General features: G+C 33.7%; 1 protein-coding gene across 1 annotated transcript in view; it reads right to left on the reverse strand.

Moving 5' to 3' along the window:
• Positions 1-20280, reverse strand: part of TTN (titin) — a 270598-nt gene that overhangs the window by 97785 nt on the left and 152533 nt on the right. Inside the window, exons 168-189 of the mRNA XM_074338692.1 lie at positions 20051-20161; positions 18693-18761; positions 16373-16453; positions 15353-15427; positions 14639-14731; positions 14139-14195; positions 13725-13814; positions 11902-11952; positions 10728-11129; positions 10276-10554; positions 9751-10026; positions 9463-9602; positions 9027-9153; positions 8670-8933; positions 8077-8343; positions 7640-7906; positions 7261-7527; positions 5970-6236; positions 5739-5878; positions 5163-5289; positions 4262-4404; positions 64-187 (exon numbers count right to left, since the gene is read on the reverse strand). Of these exons, the coding sequence (XP_074194793.1) occupies positions 64-187; positions 4262-4404; positions 5163-5289; positions 5739-5878; positions 5970-6236; positions 7261-7527; positions 7640-7906; positions 8077-8343; positions 8670-8933; positions 9027-9153; positions 9463-9602; positions 9751-10026; positions 10276-10554; positions 10728-11129; positions 11902-11952; positions 13725-13814; positions 14139-14195; positions 14639-14731; positions 15353-15427; positions 16373-16453; positions 18693-18761; positions 20051-20161 (3717 nt within the window). The remainder of the gene's footprint in view (positions 1-63; positions 188-4261; positions 4405-5162; positions 5290-5738; positions 5879-5969; positions 6237-7260; positions 7528-7639; positions 7907-8076; positions 8344-8669; positions 8934-9026; positions 9154-9462; positions 9603-9750; positions 10027-10275; positions 10555-10727; positions 11130-11901; positions 11953-13724; positions 13815-14138; positions 14196-14638; positions 14732-15352; positions 15428-16372; positions 16454-18692; positions 18762-20050; positions 20162-20280) is intronic.

Below are 20280 nucleotides of genomic sequence, written 5' to 3' on the forward strand. Positions count from 1 at the left end.
AGGAGTTGGCATTATTTATGAACATGTTTTATACATGTTTTTAAAAATAAGCCTTGTAATTACCTTTCACAAAGAGGTTGGCTTGAGTTTTGAAATCTTTTGCTGTTAATTGGACTTCTCCAGCATCTTCTAACTTTACATCCCTCAGAGTAAGTGTATGAACTCTTCCTTCTGAACGTGTGACCACCTAGGTTTTTGAAAAAAAAAAAAAATGTGCAGCTTAAGAATATTTGAAACAACAATCCAATACATATAGGTGCATTTAATTCATTTAGATAAACAGTTTGAAAAAGTGCTTCCCAAGTTGTTCTGTAATCATATGTATAGCACATAAGTATTTGAAAATAATTTTAACTAATACCGTCTTTCCCTGAAAATAAGACCTAGCCAGACAATCAGCTCTAATGTGTCTTTTGGAGCAAAAATTAATATAAGACCCAGAATTATATTATATTATATTATATTATATTATATTATATTATATTATATTATATTATATTATATTATATTATATTATATTATATTATAGACCCTGTCTTATATTATAGTAAAGTAAGACCAGGTCTTATATTAATTTTTGTTCCAAAAGACGCATTAGAGCTTATTGTCCGGTTAGGTCTTATTTTCGGGGAAATGCAGTAGTTTGGAAAATTTAGGCTTTCATTGTTACCCTTACATAATTACTAGGTGGTTTTTTATGTTGAATTGCCAAGGCAAATTTTTTTTTTTTGGTGTGTGTGTGTGTGTGTGTGTGTGCGTGTGTGATTTATTTGCCTCCATTCTGCCACTGAGTTTATATTTATAAAGGAAGGACTTAGAAAAGCCAAATTATGAAAGAAAGGGAAAAAAAGATTGCATATGGTAAGCTGAAAGTAACCTAATGTTCTAAATGCAAAGTGTCTGCCATGCAACAAGCTAGAACTCCTCTTCCTATTTTTAACAATTAAAATTTTTTTTACAAACCAATTAAAACTGTGATCAAGATAATTCATACAATTTCTTAATTTTGTTCAAAAATACAAATGAAGATACTGACTCTTCTTCCCTTTCATGTATTTATACCTCAGGACTGGTATCAGACAGGGCTACAATTTTTCACATAGCAGTTAACAAATGGATAAAATAACTTTAGAAATAGTTAAATCAGGAGACCACTGTGATATCAGAATATCAAGACAAATGCTGTCATTACTGTTAATATTTGAATGATAAATTCTTGTTGTAAATGCAACCTTAGGTGACTTGAAGCGGTATTCTGCAGGAAAATGAATTGTCAAAAAGAAGACACCACCTTGATACGGGCTGTCATTAGGTCCCGTAATTGTGGCCTGTACAATAGAAAATCAGGTTACAAGACAGGGCTATTCTGACAGTAATGACAAGGCAATTGGAGGTTCTTCTAGTTATATCCTCTAAAATTCCACAAGAAGCTGTGTTCTGTCATCAAGATTGATTTTTGCAGGGCTTCGGTGTTCATTTAGAGTTAAGAATAATATAAAAGTTTTTACCAGTGAAACTATTTATTATGCTGATATAAAGGAAAGAGTCAGGAATAAAGTTGCATATAAAGGTTTTTCCTCAATTAAAAACTGGACATAGTTGTTAATATAACTACCTTAATAATGAAAAAAGGTCAAAAACATAATAAGGGAAAATAAATAGATAGGAGAAGGTAATTAAGCTATATATTAGCTACACAGCTACTTATTCAAGGACATGGTGCTTGAATGGCAAAAAATGTTTTTGTAATGATATTTCAATATAAATTAATAAATTTGGATACTTAAAAAAATAAGTATCTCAGTTTCTGACATACCCACAGATGTATCTTATCTATGAACACATTTTATCATTCAAATTTCTCTGAGGCTGCTCTAGAAATTTCTGTTACCCAGAACCTGGCTCAGAACACAGTGGTTCTCAATAAATTGTTCATGCACAATGTACCTTGATTATGTTAAAAAAAAAAAAAAAGGAAGGAAACAGGTCCCTTATAAAAATAAAGCAATGCAATGAATGCTGAAGATTCTGTGGTGGTATATAAGGATAATGTTAGATATTATCCTTTAAAAATACTGTTAACTTATAATGGAAACCTATTGCTATAATACAATAGATATGACTGTGACCAAATTATTAAAATTTAAATACAAAATTATTAACAGCCAATTAGGATTTAGCAATCCTTTCTTGGATTGATGACCACAGGGGGGAAAAATAAACACAACTCATTTCTAAAATTTTCTCTTTTGATTTCTTATTCCAATAACTTGTTTTTATTTGGTTGCTATAGTTTTTGTAGGCAAAATATTCTGAAGAGTTAAGATGAAAGGTCTGAATTAAATTGATAGTAGCAAGTTTGTTCTGATAGACTTAATTTAAACAAAACCTGAGAAATGTAATAAAATGACTTTATTACTTCTTGGTTTATATTTAAGTTCTTTTAAAAATGAAACATTTAAGTAATATAAGAGTAAGCTGAGGTATTTTGGGTGGCTGAAGGAAAGGATTAAAATTCCTGTGCCAAGTGAGACACAAAGAGGCCCTATAGAATTATAGTAAGGTGATCCTTTCTAACCCAAGAAAAAAGTTTAATGACCATTTACATATATATATATGTATATATGTATATATGTATATATGTAAAAGAAGTGTGAACAAGATTTTTATGAGTCTACATTTTAAAACAGTATATTTTTTACACTAAAACTAATGAGACCAATCCTTTAATAAAAAGCTCTTAATTTGAGCAACGATATTCAGTAGCAAAAGAATAACATCATTTGTCCTTAAGCAGTGTTCTATTTTAAAATCATGAATTTACAGATTTATACAGGATCTTGAAAAACCAACCAAATCTCTTCCTTTAGACATGAAAGCAATTAAACCACACTTAATAGGACAAATGTATATTTTAATAAAGCAAATTCGAAAGCAGAGATGACTCAGTCACCCAGTTCCATATTTAGAAGATTTCATTGTAAGGAAGCTTTCTTCATATGTAACTTAATTTTCATGCTGCAATTTGAATATATGGCTGCTTTTCTATCCTTGGTAAAAAAGGAGACCATTGGTGATTATTGTCTGTATGACATCCCTGCTTTATCTCTCAGTTGACTCTTACTAAATGACCCTTTAATCACTTAGACTACCACTTTTTGTTTGTTTGTTTGTTTGTTTGCCTGTTTGTTTTAGAACAGTTGCTCAAAGGTATTTGTCTTCAAATTTTTCTGTCAACTTTGTAGCTCGTTCTTAAACTAAATCCCTTGTTGATTACATTCCTTTAAGTCTTAAAAGTTTGATTTGTATTGAAGCCCTGATGGCATATTTGGTATTATTTCTAAAATACTGGAAAAAAATGCCAGAGAACAATGAATTGTCCTGTGCTTTATTTTCAGTCCATGTTCGACATTTTCTATATATTTTATTTCAGTAACTAATAGTGAATTATCAAGATAATGTAAACACAGACATTGTTAGGAGGGGGGCAAAATATATAACTCAATTTAGATAAATTATATTTTAGGCCTACCTGAAAAATCACCTTGGTTTTTAATTATGGATAAAATCTTGGGCATAGAAAAGCTAACACCAGGAACTGGTTATTTACTAAAACTTCTTAAAGTGTATTCGTTCATATATGTGGTAACAGTGCCCTTCTTTTCTTGTCAGTACCATCAGTTGCACTTTAAATAGTCCACTCGCATTCCAGAATTTGCACAGCTCAAAGCCCTCGAGGCTTAAAAATAGCTTTGGAGAAATGCTTGAAGAGCAAATCTGCCCAGAACTTATCTCAACTACTTGATCAACTGCCTGAAATGGAATTTCAAGCCTCTCCTCTTAATCCCCTTATATGCAGAACACTAGACAGCATGGGGAGAATTAGTCATAAAACTTAATGTGCACAGTTGTTACAGCGCATCCAGTCAGGAAGTCTTTCTGCTCCTTCCTGTCCCCAGTTAATCAAACTGGCATTGATAGCTAATGAGTGTTTGCCTTTTCTTCAAAAAGCTAAAATTGATTATAATTTAATTTTTATTTACATTTCAATAAAAAAAATCATCAGGTTAAACCCAACAAAAATTAAAAGAACCTGCTTTACAATTTCAGCAGAAATCAGACTAGAGTGGGGAAGGGAGGGAGACAAGGAGAGGAAGGGACACAGAAAGAGCAAAGAACAAGGAGCAGGCAGAAGTGAAGACTGAAGAACCTGAGAGAAAAAGGAAGAACAAGGCAAAGCAACCACATGCCAGCTTTTTACCTTATCGCTGGGCTCTAGTTTCTTCCCTTTGAGATACCATTCCACTGGGATGTCCTCGTAAGAGAGCTCACAGTCGAAGGTGGCTGTTTCCCCTGCCGTCACTGTGACATCCTTCAGAGGCCTTAGAAGACCAATTATTCGTGCTTTGCGAGAGGAAGGAAACACCTTTGGATTACTCATTTTGTAACTCCAAAAGAATACCTATAGACTCAGTTGTTCATCTGCATGGCTGCTTTCTTCAAGAAGGAAAGAGACACAGGCCTGCCCACTAGTTTGGCTCCCATGTGAACGTGGCCCCCTGGTGCTGAGGAGAGGAGAGCTGGAGGCCAGAGAGTGGGTATTTGTAGGGCCCTTTCGTTCTGTTCTACAAGGTCAGCGAGAAATGTGTGCTGTTGTCTCTCTGCCAGGCGTCAAGTTCCTTCCAAAATAACTACGACTCTGATTGGAAGAGGACGAGGGCCTCTCAATCACATACCCTGTCCATATCCATCAAACACTTTGCACCTCCCAAAAATGTGAGCCCAAGGCTCTCCGCCTCCCTTCTTTAGTCTGAAATGCCCACACAGCAAAATTTTCCTTTATAGTGCTACAGTTGTACAGACACTTGAAGGACGTGGTCTATAAGGGTTAGATTTCTGACTTTGATTTTTATTGTATGTCTATCTACTTTGAATGAAAGGATTACAAACGAGAAATATCTGACTTGCTTAATTGCCTTTTGTTTAAATGGCAAGGTCAATGACACGTGTGTATTATTAGGATGTCAAAGAAGTAAATACCAGAAAGCCACTTTCGGTACTTTAATGCTTCTTTCTAATTAAATAATCCCGATTAATTTCACGGACATTCATTTTCTGCAAAAATTCATACTGAAAATTCAGCCGAAGCACATACTACTTACGTTTTACTCGGAGGTGGGCACTAGATTTCACATTGGCAGCTTGGAAATCCACAGCACCAGTCTGGTCCAGGCGACAGTTGTGCAAAATAAGCAAGCGCACTTTACCTTCTTCCCTGATCTCACACTCCTGTACCAAAGAGAAAAAAGGTTTCGTGGGAAATAGTTTTCATTGGGATTTTTTTGGGGAGGATATACTATCTTAAAGAAAGGAAAGCTACTAATAATTGTTGAGGAAACTTTATATAACTTTGAACTTTTGTGTGTGTGTGTGTGTGTGTGTGTGTGTGTGTGTAATAAAGCTTACAAGTACCATCATGAAAGCAATGTTTATTTTAGCTATATGATTCTGAAAAACTGGCAGCATCACAGGATATCGACACGCTTCTACCCCTATACTGGAACAAAATTAATGCAAGTATGCCTGTTGGAGCCCAGTCATAGACCCTAATATTTCTCTGGCTTAAGGTAAGAGAGAGAACCTGATATGTTTTAAATGCCCCGCATGCACTCTGACTTTTGTCCTTTTCTATTTCACACAGCTTCTGTAGGGGTTGACAAGTTCAGAAATAGCCTTACAGGTGTTTGGAGTAGTGCCTCTCCCTTGAGTTTCCAGTTGGCATGGATATCATCTTCAGAGATTTCAGTTTCAAAACGGGCTGTCTCAGTCTCCATCACCTCCACACTGTACAGGGGTCGCAACAGTTTAATTTCCCGATCTAAAAAAGTAAAGGGTCAGCATGTATCATCAGCTGTGGACAGCCATAATCCCAATAACTTCAAGAGTGAAACTCATGGAAATTTCCTTACCCTCAATGTCAAGCTTTCCTGAGGTCTTATCTGTTCCACAGTCACAGGTGTACTGTCCAATATCTGATTTCAAGGCTTTCTTTAGGATTAGCAGCCGCTTCTTGCCGTCTGCCTTAATAATGACATTTTTAGATGGCTTTATTTCCTTTCCATCCTTAAACCATTTCACTGGGGCATCTGCTTTGCTGATTTCACACTGTAGAATCACTTCATCTTTCTCTACGGCGGTATAATCTTGAAGCTTTCCTGTAAAGTATGGATCTCCCTCTGCAAGTAAAATACAAGTGAAAAAAATTTCATTAACCACCTAGGGAAATGACAATCTCTTGAAAAGTTTAAGAGGCAGCTCATGGAGTTCCAGGCATATGTTAAAATTGTACCAAAAGCTCACTCATTTATTATGTTCAAAGTTCTCTAAATATTAGAAAGGAAACAAATGCATATTTGCCAAGATCTAATATTATATTTTGAAGTATTTTATTAATACCAGTTTGAAAGATACTATGAAATTTACCTTCAAATATAATTACATGTTCCTTCATCATTGGGCTAAATTTCTAACGTCTTAGCAAATCTATTATACTTTCAGATTCACATTATTAGTTTTTCTTAATATCAATTAATAGTTTGCCTTTCACAGTTTCTCTATACCAGGGGTGCTGAAAAAATGTACACATGTAATACACATTATCTATGCATTACTTTTCGAAGTTGAATTGAATTACGGTAGCATGTGTAGTATGACGTTCGCTCAAAAGATGGCGTTAATCAAATGAATGCTAGCATCATTCATTGTATTATAATTTTAGTACAGTTTTTTCCTTTCTTAAAATGTGTATACGTTTTTTGGCACCGTCTGTATGTTAGACATCATATATAATCTGCTTGATATTAAGTGGCTAAGAAAAACAATGAGGTTTATTAATGTAAGTTCTGTGTTTTCTCTTTTATTAGAAGCTTGAAAGAACATTTTTCTAAAATAATTTTGATAAAGTGAGGAGTTAGGAAGTATTTATATTTCTATTTTTAACATGACGGGGCTCAATATAATCAAGAGTTTTCATTCTGATTTTAACTTGCTATTGTGTAAGCCTGAGTCTTCATTACTTTAAATCCTCATATTTTTAGGAAAAATATTTTAGAAATAAACCTGATAACATATGTGATAGTTTCCTCAGGACAGGGGCTGCTTGCATGCATTATAACAGTTGGAAGACTATTTTAAATAATTTGTATCCACAAATTTCTGCTGAATTTAGTGCAATAAAATTCAATTGAAAAAAGTACCTACCAAGTACAGTGAGTTTAGCTTCTGAACTTATCCCCATAGCTTCTACTTTAATTTGAGAAGTGTCATCAAGAGTGAGGTCTTTGAATGTGATTGAATGAGTTTTTCCTTCATCGTCCATTGAGACCACCTTGCTGGTATGCAAGCGCTGGTCATTCTTGAACCAGCTAACTGGGATGTTATCATGCGACAGCTCCACAGTAAACACAGCACTTTCCCTCTCTTTGGCTGTTACATCCTTGAGTGGAGTAAGGAATTTGAGCCGGATGCCTACCAAGAAAAAAAGGGAAGCTCATTAATTCTAGCCTTTTCAAGAGGAAATAGAAAAATAAATGCCAAAGAAAGATAACTTACAGGTGGTCCATCTGATCAAAATATTTACCTTCAATGATCAGTTTGCCACTTGTGTGCTTATCTTCAGCTTCAAAGATGTATTTTGCTTCATCTTCAAAAGCAGCTGATTTGATCACCATTGAATGCTTAGTGCCATCCTTTATAAGCTCAAATCTGTCATCACCTGTGATTTCCTGGGTTCCTTTCAGCCAACGGAAGGTTTTGGGCTCCCTGGATACTTCACACTCAAACTTAGCCTCATCTTTCTCAAAGACTTTCACATCACTGAGAGGTGTGATGAAGATAAGTGGCAATTCTGGAAAAAAAAAAAAAAGGATGGTGTGGATGAAGCCATTGTGGAAACTGATGGTATGGATGGAAGCATGGATGTTTCCATGCTTCCATTCATGGCCCCTGATCGAGTCAGGGTCTCACAGGAGGTCTTGTAGAGGAAATACAAATAGGTGGTTGACAGACAGAGTGTACCTTTCACTTTCAGATTGGCTGCAGATTTCGCATTGGCAGCCTGGAAAGACACCTCTCCTGTCATATCCAGCTGGCAGTTATAAAGGACCAGAGTGTGCTTCTTGCCCTCAGATGAGATGAGTACAGTTCTGCTTGTGTGGAGTTTGGCATCATTTTTGAACCAGACTACATGCATTTTTTCATGAGAAAGTTCACAAACAAAAGTTGCTGTTTCTCCTTCTTTCACTGTTTGATCTTCCAGAGGTGATATGAATTTCAATCTTACACCTATAATGCAAGCAATACGATCAGGAAAGAAATTTACCTTGAGAAATATTATACTCTGATTTGCCTGCGTAAAAAGGATTACACATGGCATTTATTTACTCATCTTTTCAAATGGAGCTACTCTCTGTTAAAAAAATAAATAAATAAATGTTTGTTGTTGTTGTTGTTGTTGGTTTTTTGTTTTTGTTTTTTTGGTGGTAATATAAAAGTAAAACAGTGGTGCCAATTGTCACTTAGAGCTATTAGGACTTGGTGTTCTATCTTTAAAGTCACATATTTGTGTGCCTAAATATGGGATGTTATAGTCAGATCTCATCAGCTCTTACCTGTAACAAATAACTGTGCTGAGGTCTTCTTGCCCTCCACTTCAGCAGTATAGAATCCTTCGTCATCAAAATGAGAATCATTGATAACAAGAATGTGTTTCTTTCCATCAGCAATAATGTCAAACTTGTCAGATGTCTTGATTATATCAGGTCCTTTAGACCATATAACATTTGCCTCTCGAGTGAGGACACATTCAAATCGAGCCTGTCGTCTTTCTGGAACAGTGACATCCTTCAGGGGCACAGCAAAGTCAAGTTCGATTTCTGAAAATCAAACAGTAAGAATGAGGTTTATCAGGATGCAAAGGGACATAAAATGAAGTTGAGCCCATGCCTTGCTTTCTAACAACCCCGTACCTTTTACTGTCAGAATGGCGGTTGTAACTGCATTAAGTGCCTGGTAAAGGACTTCACCAGCTTGGTCCAGTTTGACTTTGTGCAAAGTTAAGAAACGTTTTCCACCTTCTGTTTTGATTTCACAAGTCTGAGAAACAATAGTTTGAGTTAGCATTTAAATGAGATAAAATTCCCTAGATGAGAAAAGTTTCAGATACAGGTTTCTATAGATTTTTAAAAATTACTACTAATAAAAGTAAGTAAAAACATCTTGTCATGAAGTTTCTTTTTAAATGATTGAGCAATCTACAAATAGTGCACCAAATGTCTTCCCCTCTTTGAGACTTAAGAAGCCTGAAATAACTCCATCATTATGGAACCAAATCTGAATGTCAAACCTGAATATAGGATGCAGTTATTTTATATGACTAACAACTTAAAATGGAAAATTACTCACAGGTGAGGGCCTTAGAAGTTCTCCTTTCAGTTTCCATTGTCCAGGAATGTCTGCCTCTGAGATTTCCGCATCAAAGCTTGCACTTTCTTTTTCATAAATGGTAACATCCTCTATTGGTTTAAGCAATTCAACTTCACGTTCTGTATTGGTCAAGGATGAAAAACCATAATGCGTTAAATAGTCTAACAGTGCTTTGTTTTCATGTTTTGTTTTGTTTTGTTTTGTTTTGTTTTTGCCTTATGTACGCACAAAACTTATCTTTTAGAATAAAAGGTAAAATTTTTGTACCTCCAAGTGTCAGCTTTGCAGGGTATCTTTTCCCTTCAATTTCCACTGCATATTCATCAATATCTTCTGGCATAGCATTCTTAATTTTGAGAAATAGCTGATTTCCTTCTTTTACTATCTCAGTCTTGTCATTTGGTTCCAAGGGGATTTCATCATATCCTTTGAACCACTTAATGTTTGGAGTATCCTTTGCTATATGACAGGTGAAAACAGCTGTCCCCTTGGGTTTCACATGTTGATCTCGTAAGGGTTTCACCAGCCAGTCTCTAATGACTTCTGTATGAAAGTGAGGTCAGAAAAACAATTATGACCTGAACAGTCAATATAAGTAACTTCCTTAGTCCATTTCAGAAATAGAAAAAATTCTAAAAACTGGACATAATTAATCCGCTATGAGATGTTGATATTCACCCTCTCAGATAAGGCACAAGACTGCCGATATTCTTATACTGGGAAATAAAATTCTCTCTCCCATTTTCTTAGTATAATAATAAGCAGAACATAATATTCCAGCAAAGTACTAACCTACTACTTTTACACAAGATGAGCACTCCAGGTTGTTGGCGTTTTCCACAGTAACTGTGTATGTTCCTGCGTCAAAGTCATCTGTATCGTTGATGGTGAGGGCGCGCATCAAGCCAATAACCCCAGGCACAATTTTGCCAGGTTTCTCCACCACAATCTTCCCATCCTTCCTCCAGACCACATCACGCTCTTTGTTTAACTCACAACTCAGGTACAATGGCTGTCCTTTGATCACTGTGACTTCCTCTTCAAGTGTTTTTACAAAACGCACAGGAAGTTCTGTGAAGAATTTCAGTATTAAAAATCTGCAAACACTTTTCAATACATACAATATTTTCAATGAAATAAAACTTTGAAATATGAAGTTTTGTCTAAAATTACAATAAAAATTACTACTGAGATTTATTGCATTACAGTTGAATATGGACCATCTTCAGAAGCCTGGAAATTACCTTCTACAATCAGTTTAGCCGTGGAGGTCTTTTCTTTATTTCCCAAACGTAAAACACAGGTATATTCTCCAGCGTCAGAAAGTTGAACATCAATGATATGCAGCTTTCTGTCTTTACCATCTGCGATGAATCTGTGCTTTGGGCTCTCACGGATATTGCTACCATCTTTCATCCAGCTGGTAATTGCAGTAGAGGGGGATACTAAGCATTCAAAGATTGCAGAAGAGCCAACTGACTCAGCTTCAGTCAAGACGATGTCTTTGATTTCTTTCACAAACTTCAGTGGCACAGCCTTTAGCTGGTAGGTGAATGGGGCTTCATCAGGAGGTTTCTCCCCACCACTTCCTGGTCTTAACTTTTTCCTTTCAGCTTCTATCGGTGAAGGAGTCTTTTTGGCTACACCTAATTCAAAAGAAATTAAAAGTTGATTTGGCATTTCCATAAAGGTCAGAAAGTGCATACTTGGTTGCCTGCAGGATAAAACCAGTGATAGAGCAACTAGAAGACAAGAACAGAAAATGAAACACCAGGCAATTGAAGGGTCAATTGAAGTTATACTGCCTTCTTCCAGACAGGAATATGAGATGGCATAAGGAATCCATGAGTAACAAGTGCTCTTCATTTTCTCAAGATTTTAAACCCAAATATAAAATGTCCTGATTAATGTCTAATTATTTTATCTGTCATGAATAAATATCATATATATGAAGAATGAAGCTAAAAACTTATAGGATTCATTATGCTAATATACAGAGGGTGCCAAAAAATGTATACACATTTTAAGAAAAAAAGAACTGTATTAAAATTGTAATACTCAATACATACTGGTAACAAAAGATGAATACAAGTCACGTTTGACTTCTGCAATTACAAGAGGTGCTCAAAGTGTCCAGACACTTCTGATTATGGCAAACTACTGCTTGAGCAATGTTGACCAAAGTGTTAATATCTCTTAAAATATGTACCCATTTTTTGGCATATATATCTCTCTTGAATAATATTAGAGGTGTATTACTTGAACTATCAGAAGACATACTAGTTTTAGCAGAATTAATTAGGAATAGCAAAGATTGTTACACATTTTGAATTTTTCCCTCTTGAATGTGAAGTTACTTTTGAACGTAGTTTCCCATAGTGAATGGTTACTATTGACATACAGGGGAAGGAATCTTACCTTTGATGGGACCTTTCGGCTTGGCAGCCTCCTCTTTAGGAGCTTTAGCTTCTGAAATAAAAAGAAAACAGCATTTAAACAACTTTTAGACTTATTTCATACTTAGTAAATCATGCAAGGCGAGTCATGTTATTTATTGTAAGTATTGAGAAATTGGTTTTATTTATATGATTTCTATGGAGAATGGATATTTCTAATAAATATTTTTGATATTTTCAAGAAGGCATATTCTGAGAATGATGGGATGAAGCTAAATTGCCAACATATTTAGGATTAAAACATATTTTCAACAAGTGCCTTAATTATTCTCCCATTTCTGGAAGGCACACTCTTTTTGTCTTGTGAGGAAGAGTTTCACTCTGGCCTGGCTATGCAAAATATTTTATATGTTTATGTATGTGTTGGTTATGTCAACCAAGAAAGTAAGTTTTTATCAATAAGGAATTAGTGTAAGCAAAAGGAAAATGGCCCAGAAGTTACCAAAAACGTTTCTTTTTAAAATTGGGCAGACAAATCCAGGCAAGACTATGGAAAAAGAAAAGGCCTATGTGTTACATATATATGGATGCCTTTGAAAACTTCCCTTAATTGGACAATGAACTAAAGTAGAAGCAAGACAGTGCCTACAGTTAGAGCTTAATTCAACTGTTAATGCAGGGGCAGTATAAACTGTAGAACCAGTTTTCTAGCTTCATCCCCTGGGGATGAGAGAAAAGCTTTATTTTTACACATGAATTAGCTCAATGGCAGTTATCCTTTTCTGAACTAATAAAAGGTGTCACGTAGAAATGATAAAAGTTTAAAAGTAAGAATAATGCCCACACCATAATATCAGTGACAAACTATATTAACATAAATATTAAAATTACACTATAGCCAAAGAATATAATATATTGTCTCCTGTCATTAAACACAATAAAAAGCCAAATATTTCTAAAGGTCCTGATGCACCAGACACTGTGCTAAGTGTTTCACAGATATTTAACACTCACAATAACCCTATGGGGCAGATATAACTATTATTCTGATTTTACAGACTGGGACATTAAAATTTGAAGAGATTAAGTAACTACCCAAGGATCTAATAGTTACGACGTGTATTTATCAATGATGAATACACATTAAATCATTTTTGGTTTTGAGATTATCATCTAAGTGGTGAACTACAAACAGCACCTTAAGTCTGTACCTGAGATTGTCATGCCACTTAGTACATTTAAGAAAATTATTATTGATCTAAATTCTTATATAGATTTAAAGGCTGAACTATGCAGTCTTTGTTTTTATATTGTGGTAAAATACACCTAACATAAAATTTACTATTTTAATGATTTTTAGGATGCAATTCAGTTGCATTAAGTACATTCACAATGTTATACAACCCTTAACACTATCCATTTCCAGAATTTTTTCATTATCCCAATACACAGTCTTATTAAAAAATGAAAAATGTGTCCTACAGGGCACATGGGAAATCTGAAGCTCTGTGGGATTCCTGTACACACGTCCTGAGACAGTGTCAGTCTGTCTCCATAGGTTTCATCAGCGTTGAACACATTCATTACTTAATATCAAAAGCATATCAAGAAATAGTGCATCACAGGAGTGTACACTCCAATCAAAATACAATATTCACTCATTGGGTGAGAGATTGGGTTGGTAAAGGATACCAGATGAAGAAAATTTAATCAAGAATTTATAAACCCCCACAGTCGAAATGATACCTAGTTTCAACATATGAGGAGTTGAATTTTATTGAAGTATGAATACTTTTATTTAGCCATCAAAACAAACAAGCAAAAAGAACACTTCAGAATAAATACCTGCTTTCTTTCCAACTACTGGTACTGTCACAGGGGCAGCGATAGGGGTTGGAGCAGGCTCCACAGCAGGTGGTTTGATTGTTTTCACTTCTGCAGAGAGATGTCCATTGAATTAATGTATATATTTGTCATTTCCTAGAACTTATTTTGGTGGCCTATTTGCCTCTTCTGATGTAATTTTAAAATCTTCAAATAACTAGTTCTTCAGAGAATAATATATTCTAACTATAATATAACCTACATATAATATAATAATATATTCTAATACATTTAATGTTACATTAAATAAAATACAACAATATATTAGGACATTAGAAATTATTTGCTACATACTGACTTTTTCTTATAAACTGTACATTATTTGTGCAAAGCATGAAGGAATATGCTGTTGACATTGAGCATAAGCTTACTTACCTGGTTCGGGCTTTGGTTTTGGTTCAGGAAGAGGTATTGCTGGCTTTATTTCAGGCACTAAAATTATCACAGTAATAAGGAGGTTATTACAGTATTTTTGAAGTTTTTCACAAAGTCAAACCTAAATTGGGCATACTTAATATATCTTGGAAGATATTAGGATGCATACAAATATAGCTATCAAATCAAGTATTTGATCTAGTTTATTTGCATTTTCAACAAAATATTCAGAAAATATAGTAAAGCAATTATATTGGTTCTGATGTTATTCATCTCACTGACCATCAATACATGTTTTTCCTTGTGTTTAAAACTCAATAATTTATTTAACAAATTGGTGGTCATTAGCCAATGATTATTGCACATGAGCGTGAAATGGTAAAGAAAATTAAGCTGACGAGATTAAGGTCATGTGTTCAAATCTTAATGCTTGTGTAATGATATTTTAAATGATGTATATTTGCATGAGACAACTAAGAAAGTGCCAGTTAAGTTTGTACCTTTTTCTTGTTCAGGAACTTTCTTTTCCCTTTTTGTAACAGTAGCTGGAGGTGCTTCAACTTCTTCAACAGCTTTTGGAGGTGGTTCTGGTACTTTAAGATAATAAGATTATTTTCCAGTGTTACTTTAAATTTGAATATTTAGAAAATAACTGATATAAAATAATTCGATCAATTTGTTTTTCAAAAGCTCAATTGATAGCTTTAAAAACACCCCCTATATTCTATCAGCTAATTTCTATTTCTCTTCTTGACTCTGCCGTAATTTATTTTTCTTTTCCTTAGTCCATCTACTTCTCCCCTAACCTCATTAGCTCTTCCTTTCTAAATTACTTCCATAACAGTTCCTAATAAATAAACCCTTTGATAATAGGCTAACGATAAAAATCAACACACTTAAAAGCACCCAAATTGTATGAAACATTTGCTGACTCCATCCCAAGAAGTTATTCTGCAGCCAACTTGATTATTTCACAATCATTTCTACCAAAATAACTTAAATGGCAAAGTAATAATAATAAAGTGCAGGGAGAGACATGAATGGATTTGAGAATTACTATGAAAGCATTTCAACAGAAAGTAGACAATGGAAAACACAGATGAAATATGAAGCTATGTTTATATTTAACTCCACTTATGTTTACAAGATAAACCTTTTGTTAAATGTCCATTTTGTTCAAAGATAATTTCACAAATTGTTACTGAGATTCCTACCTGCAGGTTTTTTAATTTTTTCTACTTTTTTAGGTTCTACTTTAGGTTCTTCTTCTTCAGATCTCTTTCTTAAAACTTAAAAGACAAAAACATTTATATGTAAACCAAGACAAACAAATGAAGATGTTGCATATACATGACAAACGCAAATAATGTACAAAGCGAAGAAAATGAGAAACATGCGACCTAGTGCACTGAGAAATTAGCATTTACACTAAAAATGTTTTTTTTTTTAATTTATTCAAAGACTGTTAGTTTAAAATAGTACTCGAATCACTTTATATCTATATACATAGTCTATTCAAAGACAAGTATGTGGCAGTAATGACCCAAACACAAAATGAGTAATTTGAATAGCAACAAGTTCTAATCATAATTCATGTTGTGATTTAATGAGCAGTATTTCAATAGGTATAAAGTATACTGAAATGGACATATATAAATAAATATAACCTAGAGATCAGTAATTGAATGTGAAGACAAAGTCAGAACTTGATTCTTCATTTGAATATGTTGTTCTAATTCTTTAATATCTTATAAGCAGAAAGATAAAATCTTATTTATCTTATGTAGATAATCCAGATAAAATACTACAAAGAAGTGTTCAGTTTTTAAAAAGAATGTTATTTGTTAGTTATGATGATGCTGTGTCATAGTTTAAAACTGAATACTGAATTTAGGCTTAGTTTGGTATAATTTAGAGTATTAAACAGGTTTACTTTATTTTACTACATAATTTGATCATGGTAATGACAGCTATTTTCACTGTTATTAGTTTAGAATATTATCGATTTAGTTGTGTCCATTAAGTAAAATTTAAAATACTGTGAACACTTACAAAATTTCTGTCGTTTTAAAAAGAATGAAAATGATAACCATATTTTTCAATGCCACAACAAGTGAATTTTGATAAATAGGGAATCTAATTAAAAGAAAGCCAAAGGACAGAAATATTTTGTAAGCTTCTAGGTTTATTTTTTATATACTTAAATCTGATGTAACGGTTGAAAAATACTATACCGCTTTTGAGAACAACTTCTTCCTTTGGTTGAGGTTTAGGTTCAGGAAGTAATTTGCGAACTTTCTTTTCACCTCCAGGCACTTAAAAGAATATGATTTCAAATTTTGAAGTGAATTCATATAAAAACTAAATTTCAACAATAAAATGTCTCTTCTAAAACTAGTTAACTACAGTTCATAAGCAATAATTTTTGTTGCATATAAATATCACAGAACTTAAAAGCAAACAATACACTTCAATTTATTTCCTCTGCAAAAGTCCATATACCCTTGTGATGAAATTCGATTGCATTAATTATAGGCAAATATATTCACCTTAAGTGAATGTATAGAAGATGGTGTTCTATATTAACTTCATGAATCTTTCATCAAATACAGAGTCCTCGACAGTGTCTTTGCCTCAATCTGCAATTGTAGATTGAGGCAACTCTACATTGGTGTCTCCTCTACCATTAATTACATTAAAATGATATTGGTAGGTGTTAATGTCATTATTCCATCTTCTCCACTGACAAGAGAAGAAAGCCAAGGGATCTGGTTTATGACCTTGATGTTGGGAGAGAGCCATATCTCATTTTCTTAACAGAAGAGAAGTATCCTTTCTTAGGTCTCCTTTTTGAAATAATACTAACTTAAAATTATGGACCTATAGAATTTGAAGGGTGGTGTCAAAACTTATTTTTAATGAATAAGGCAATGTTCTTGAATTTAGACTAAAAGGGATGAAAGGAATTTTAAATTAATTCCCTCTTGCATCTTTAGTGAATATCAGTCGTAATATAGACTATTATGATTTGAGTAGCCTCCTATTACTACTATAGCCCTCATGGATTTGAATGGAAAAAAATACCACCAGAAACACTTGGTGATAATTCAGCCACTTTACCACTCTATTGATGTCAATTAAAATATAATTTAAAACATTATTTACTTGTAACATATATTTGTTCACTCATATGCCATCTGAATTTCTTAGATATTTCTATAGAGTTTCCCATTTTGTGTTTTAAACAAGACATTTACAATTCATTAAATAATATTTTAATGTGATAAAGATAACCTTGCTTAATTCTTACTTCAAAATTTAAAAATACAAAAGGTAAATGTGTAAATATTTCATTTTAAATAGTTTTTTTCTGTCAAGTGTTTTAAGTAAAATTTCACAAATGTTAATTTTTTTAATCCATTATAAATCATGCTAGCCTTCAATACTATTTTAGAGGTACCAATAATCTTAATGTATAACTATTTTCATTGATCAGACATGGAGAGATGACCACACATCTAGTTAACATGAGTTAGGATGGCATACTATCTTTTATTTACATAATGGGCATAGGGAAATATATCTGTGTATTTGTTTTTCCGTATTATTTTATTTTTAAGATCTTACTGAAAGTTAAGACTCAGGGGTAGAACACACCATTGTAGCTATTATTTTTAAAGTCAATATATGTTATTTCATGTCATTTTAATGTTTATGAGTGGCTTTGTAATAATCCTTTGCTAGTTAATATCTTTAGTAACATTATTTTGTAATCTCCATTTTATAAATCAGGAAATGCATATTCAGATGGGTGATTTTCCAAAATTCCAGAGCAAATCAAGAGCAGATTCAATTTCTGGGTCTGGATGTGTTGATTACTTAAACAGAAAACTGCTGTTACCCACTATATTTATTAGAAAAAATTAAAATTTTACTTTAAATAGATGTTTTCTAGATTTTATGATTCATTTATTTTTCTTTAGGGTCTAAATTTAGGTAGCAAGAAACACTGTTCAAAGATAAATAAATTTTGAAAAGTGACCTGAAGTGATAATCAAATTTCTCTAAAACATAAGATCTGTACACCTGAAAAAATATCTTGGAGTCACTGAGAAGAAAGCTGCAGGAAAGCCACGAGAAAAATCCCTATGAATCATCTTAATACATAGAAAGAGGACATGACTTATTTTTAGTGCTTATAACACTGGCTAAAATACTGTTGTACAGATGAAATTCCAAAGCTGTCTATTTCTAGCTTTCAGCACTTTAACATGAGATTTATCCTGATATTAATGCAAGAAGACATATGTAGAAGAGACACAAATAAGCAATATCTATCCATATAATGCATGAAATTGATGAGAGACAAAGGAAGCAACACTCATTAACTAGGACCATAAAAGCCACAAAAAAATACAAGAAATGAATGAGACTACTGTGATTATTAAAAAAAATTTTTTTTTCTTGTTTAAAGAGAACATTCTGTAAGGCAAGAAGAGCAAGGAGTCAGATGAAGAGATACTACATATGAACACATTTTCCAGACTGAAATACCTTTCAGAGGTGTAAGCTCCACTTTTTCTGGAACCTCGGGTTTTTCTGGAACTTTCTTCTTTGGAACAGCTTTAAAGAATATGATCTTGCTTTTATTATTTGTACATTTAGACTAGACTGAAGCAAATTATTAAATACCTACTCCAAGAATCAAAACCAAGCTTTGCTTATAACCGAAAAGCATTAATAACAGCCAAGAACAGCCACCACCAAAGAGCATATGAAAAGCATTCAAACCATGAAAACAGATTGCAGATTTACTTTAAAGTTGAGTAGTAAAGTCTGGCTGAGAAGGAAGATAATTTTTGTTTTTTCCAGGAAAAAGAAACTTTCCTTTGAGTGTAAACTTTACATTAAGGAGAATGTATTTAAGTGTGTGTTCTCATGGAGTATCAACTAACACATGGGTAGCCGTTTAAGAAGTGCTTACTTTTTCCATGTCTGACTTAAAACGCTGAGAGTTCCCCCTACTGGCCAGGAGGGTTGTAGAGGAGCAAGAATCACTAGAAGTAAAGGCTAAGTCTGGTAGATTTAGGCTTTGTACACATGCTCACCTAAGATTATATCTAGATAATTTTAGATCGGGAAATCTCATGACACAACCAATAAAACAACATTTTATTAACATAAAAAAGAATAATGCGCTTTTTCCAGTTTATTTCAGCTTTTAAAGATGTTATTAAAAATTAAGTAATATTGTATCAATTCAAAGAAAAATATAAATGGGAAAAGAATGAAGGGAAGTTTAACAAAAGGAAGAGATGCTGGATAGCAAATGTATCCATGAAAACTCTGGCTATATTGAGGACAACCTCAGAACAACTGGGCTTTAATTAAGTTGCAGAAAAAAAAAAAGTGGGGAAGCTATGAGAGGTCATCATATACTTTCTTTGTATATGAGCACATATCCGCTATTGGATGCCATAATATGTTACTTACAGCATATTTGAGAGCACATGAAATTCCTTAAGAACAGCGTTTTGGCTTTTGTATCAATTTCTTACTGTAACATTAAAAGTCTCTTGCAAAGTTTTCTCACACATTCCACATGCATGAGATCCCAAAGATATGCATAGCAATCAGGCTGCAAAATCAGAAAACTTTCTTCTCACTTTGCCTAAGAAAGTTAGTTGGACAGACGTCTGGGCTGCAGCTAACAGCGATGCACTTTCTGACATTTGAGGCAGCCGGCATGGCCTGACAAGGCATTCTGAGCAGCAGCACAGGTCTCTATGCAATTCAAAAAGCCCGATCATGTCTGAAAGCACACACTTTTAAAAGTAATTCATTTCTTGCAAGCACCATTTTCAGACGACTGGATAGCAGGTTAATAAAACGTTGGAAGTAGCATTTTATACCTTTAAGTTGAAATGCTTTTTCCCTCACGTCTTCCTTAGGTGGAGCGGGAGGAGGAGCTGGGGGCTTTGGTTTGAATTTCGGTTTCTCAACAACCTTCTCAGGTTCAGGTTCTTGAAAGAATATTTCAGGAGTGTTAGTATATGTATATATTAAGTAGTATGTGGATATACAGTATATTTAGTAGCAATTTAAATATATATGAAGTAAAAAGTTTGCTTTTTGGGATACA

The sequence above is a fragment of the Rhinolophus sinicus genome, linkage group LG01 (assembly GCF_036562045.2).
Source record: "Rhinolophus sinicus isolate RSC01 linkage group LG01, ASM3656204v1, whole genome shotgun sequence".
Taxonomy (NCBI): Eukaryota; Metazoa; Chordata; class Mammalia; order Chiroptera; family Rhinolophidae; genus Rhinolophus; species Rhinolophus sinicus.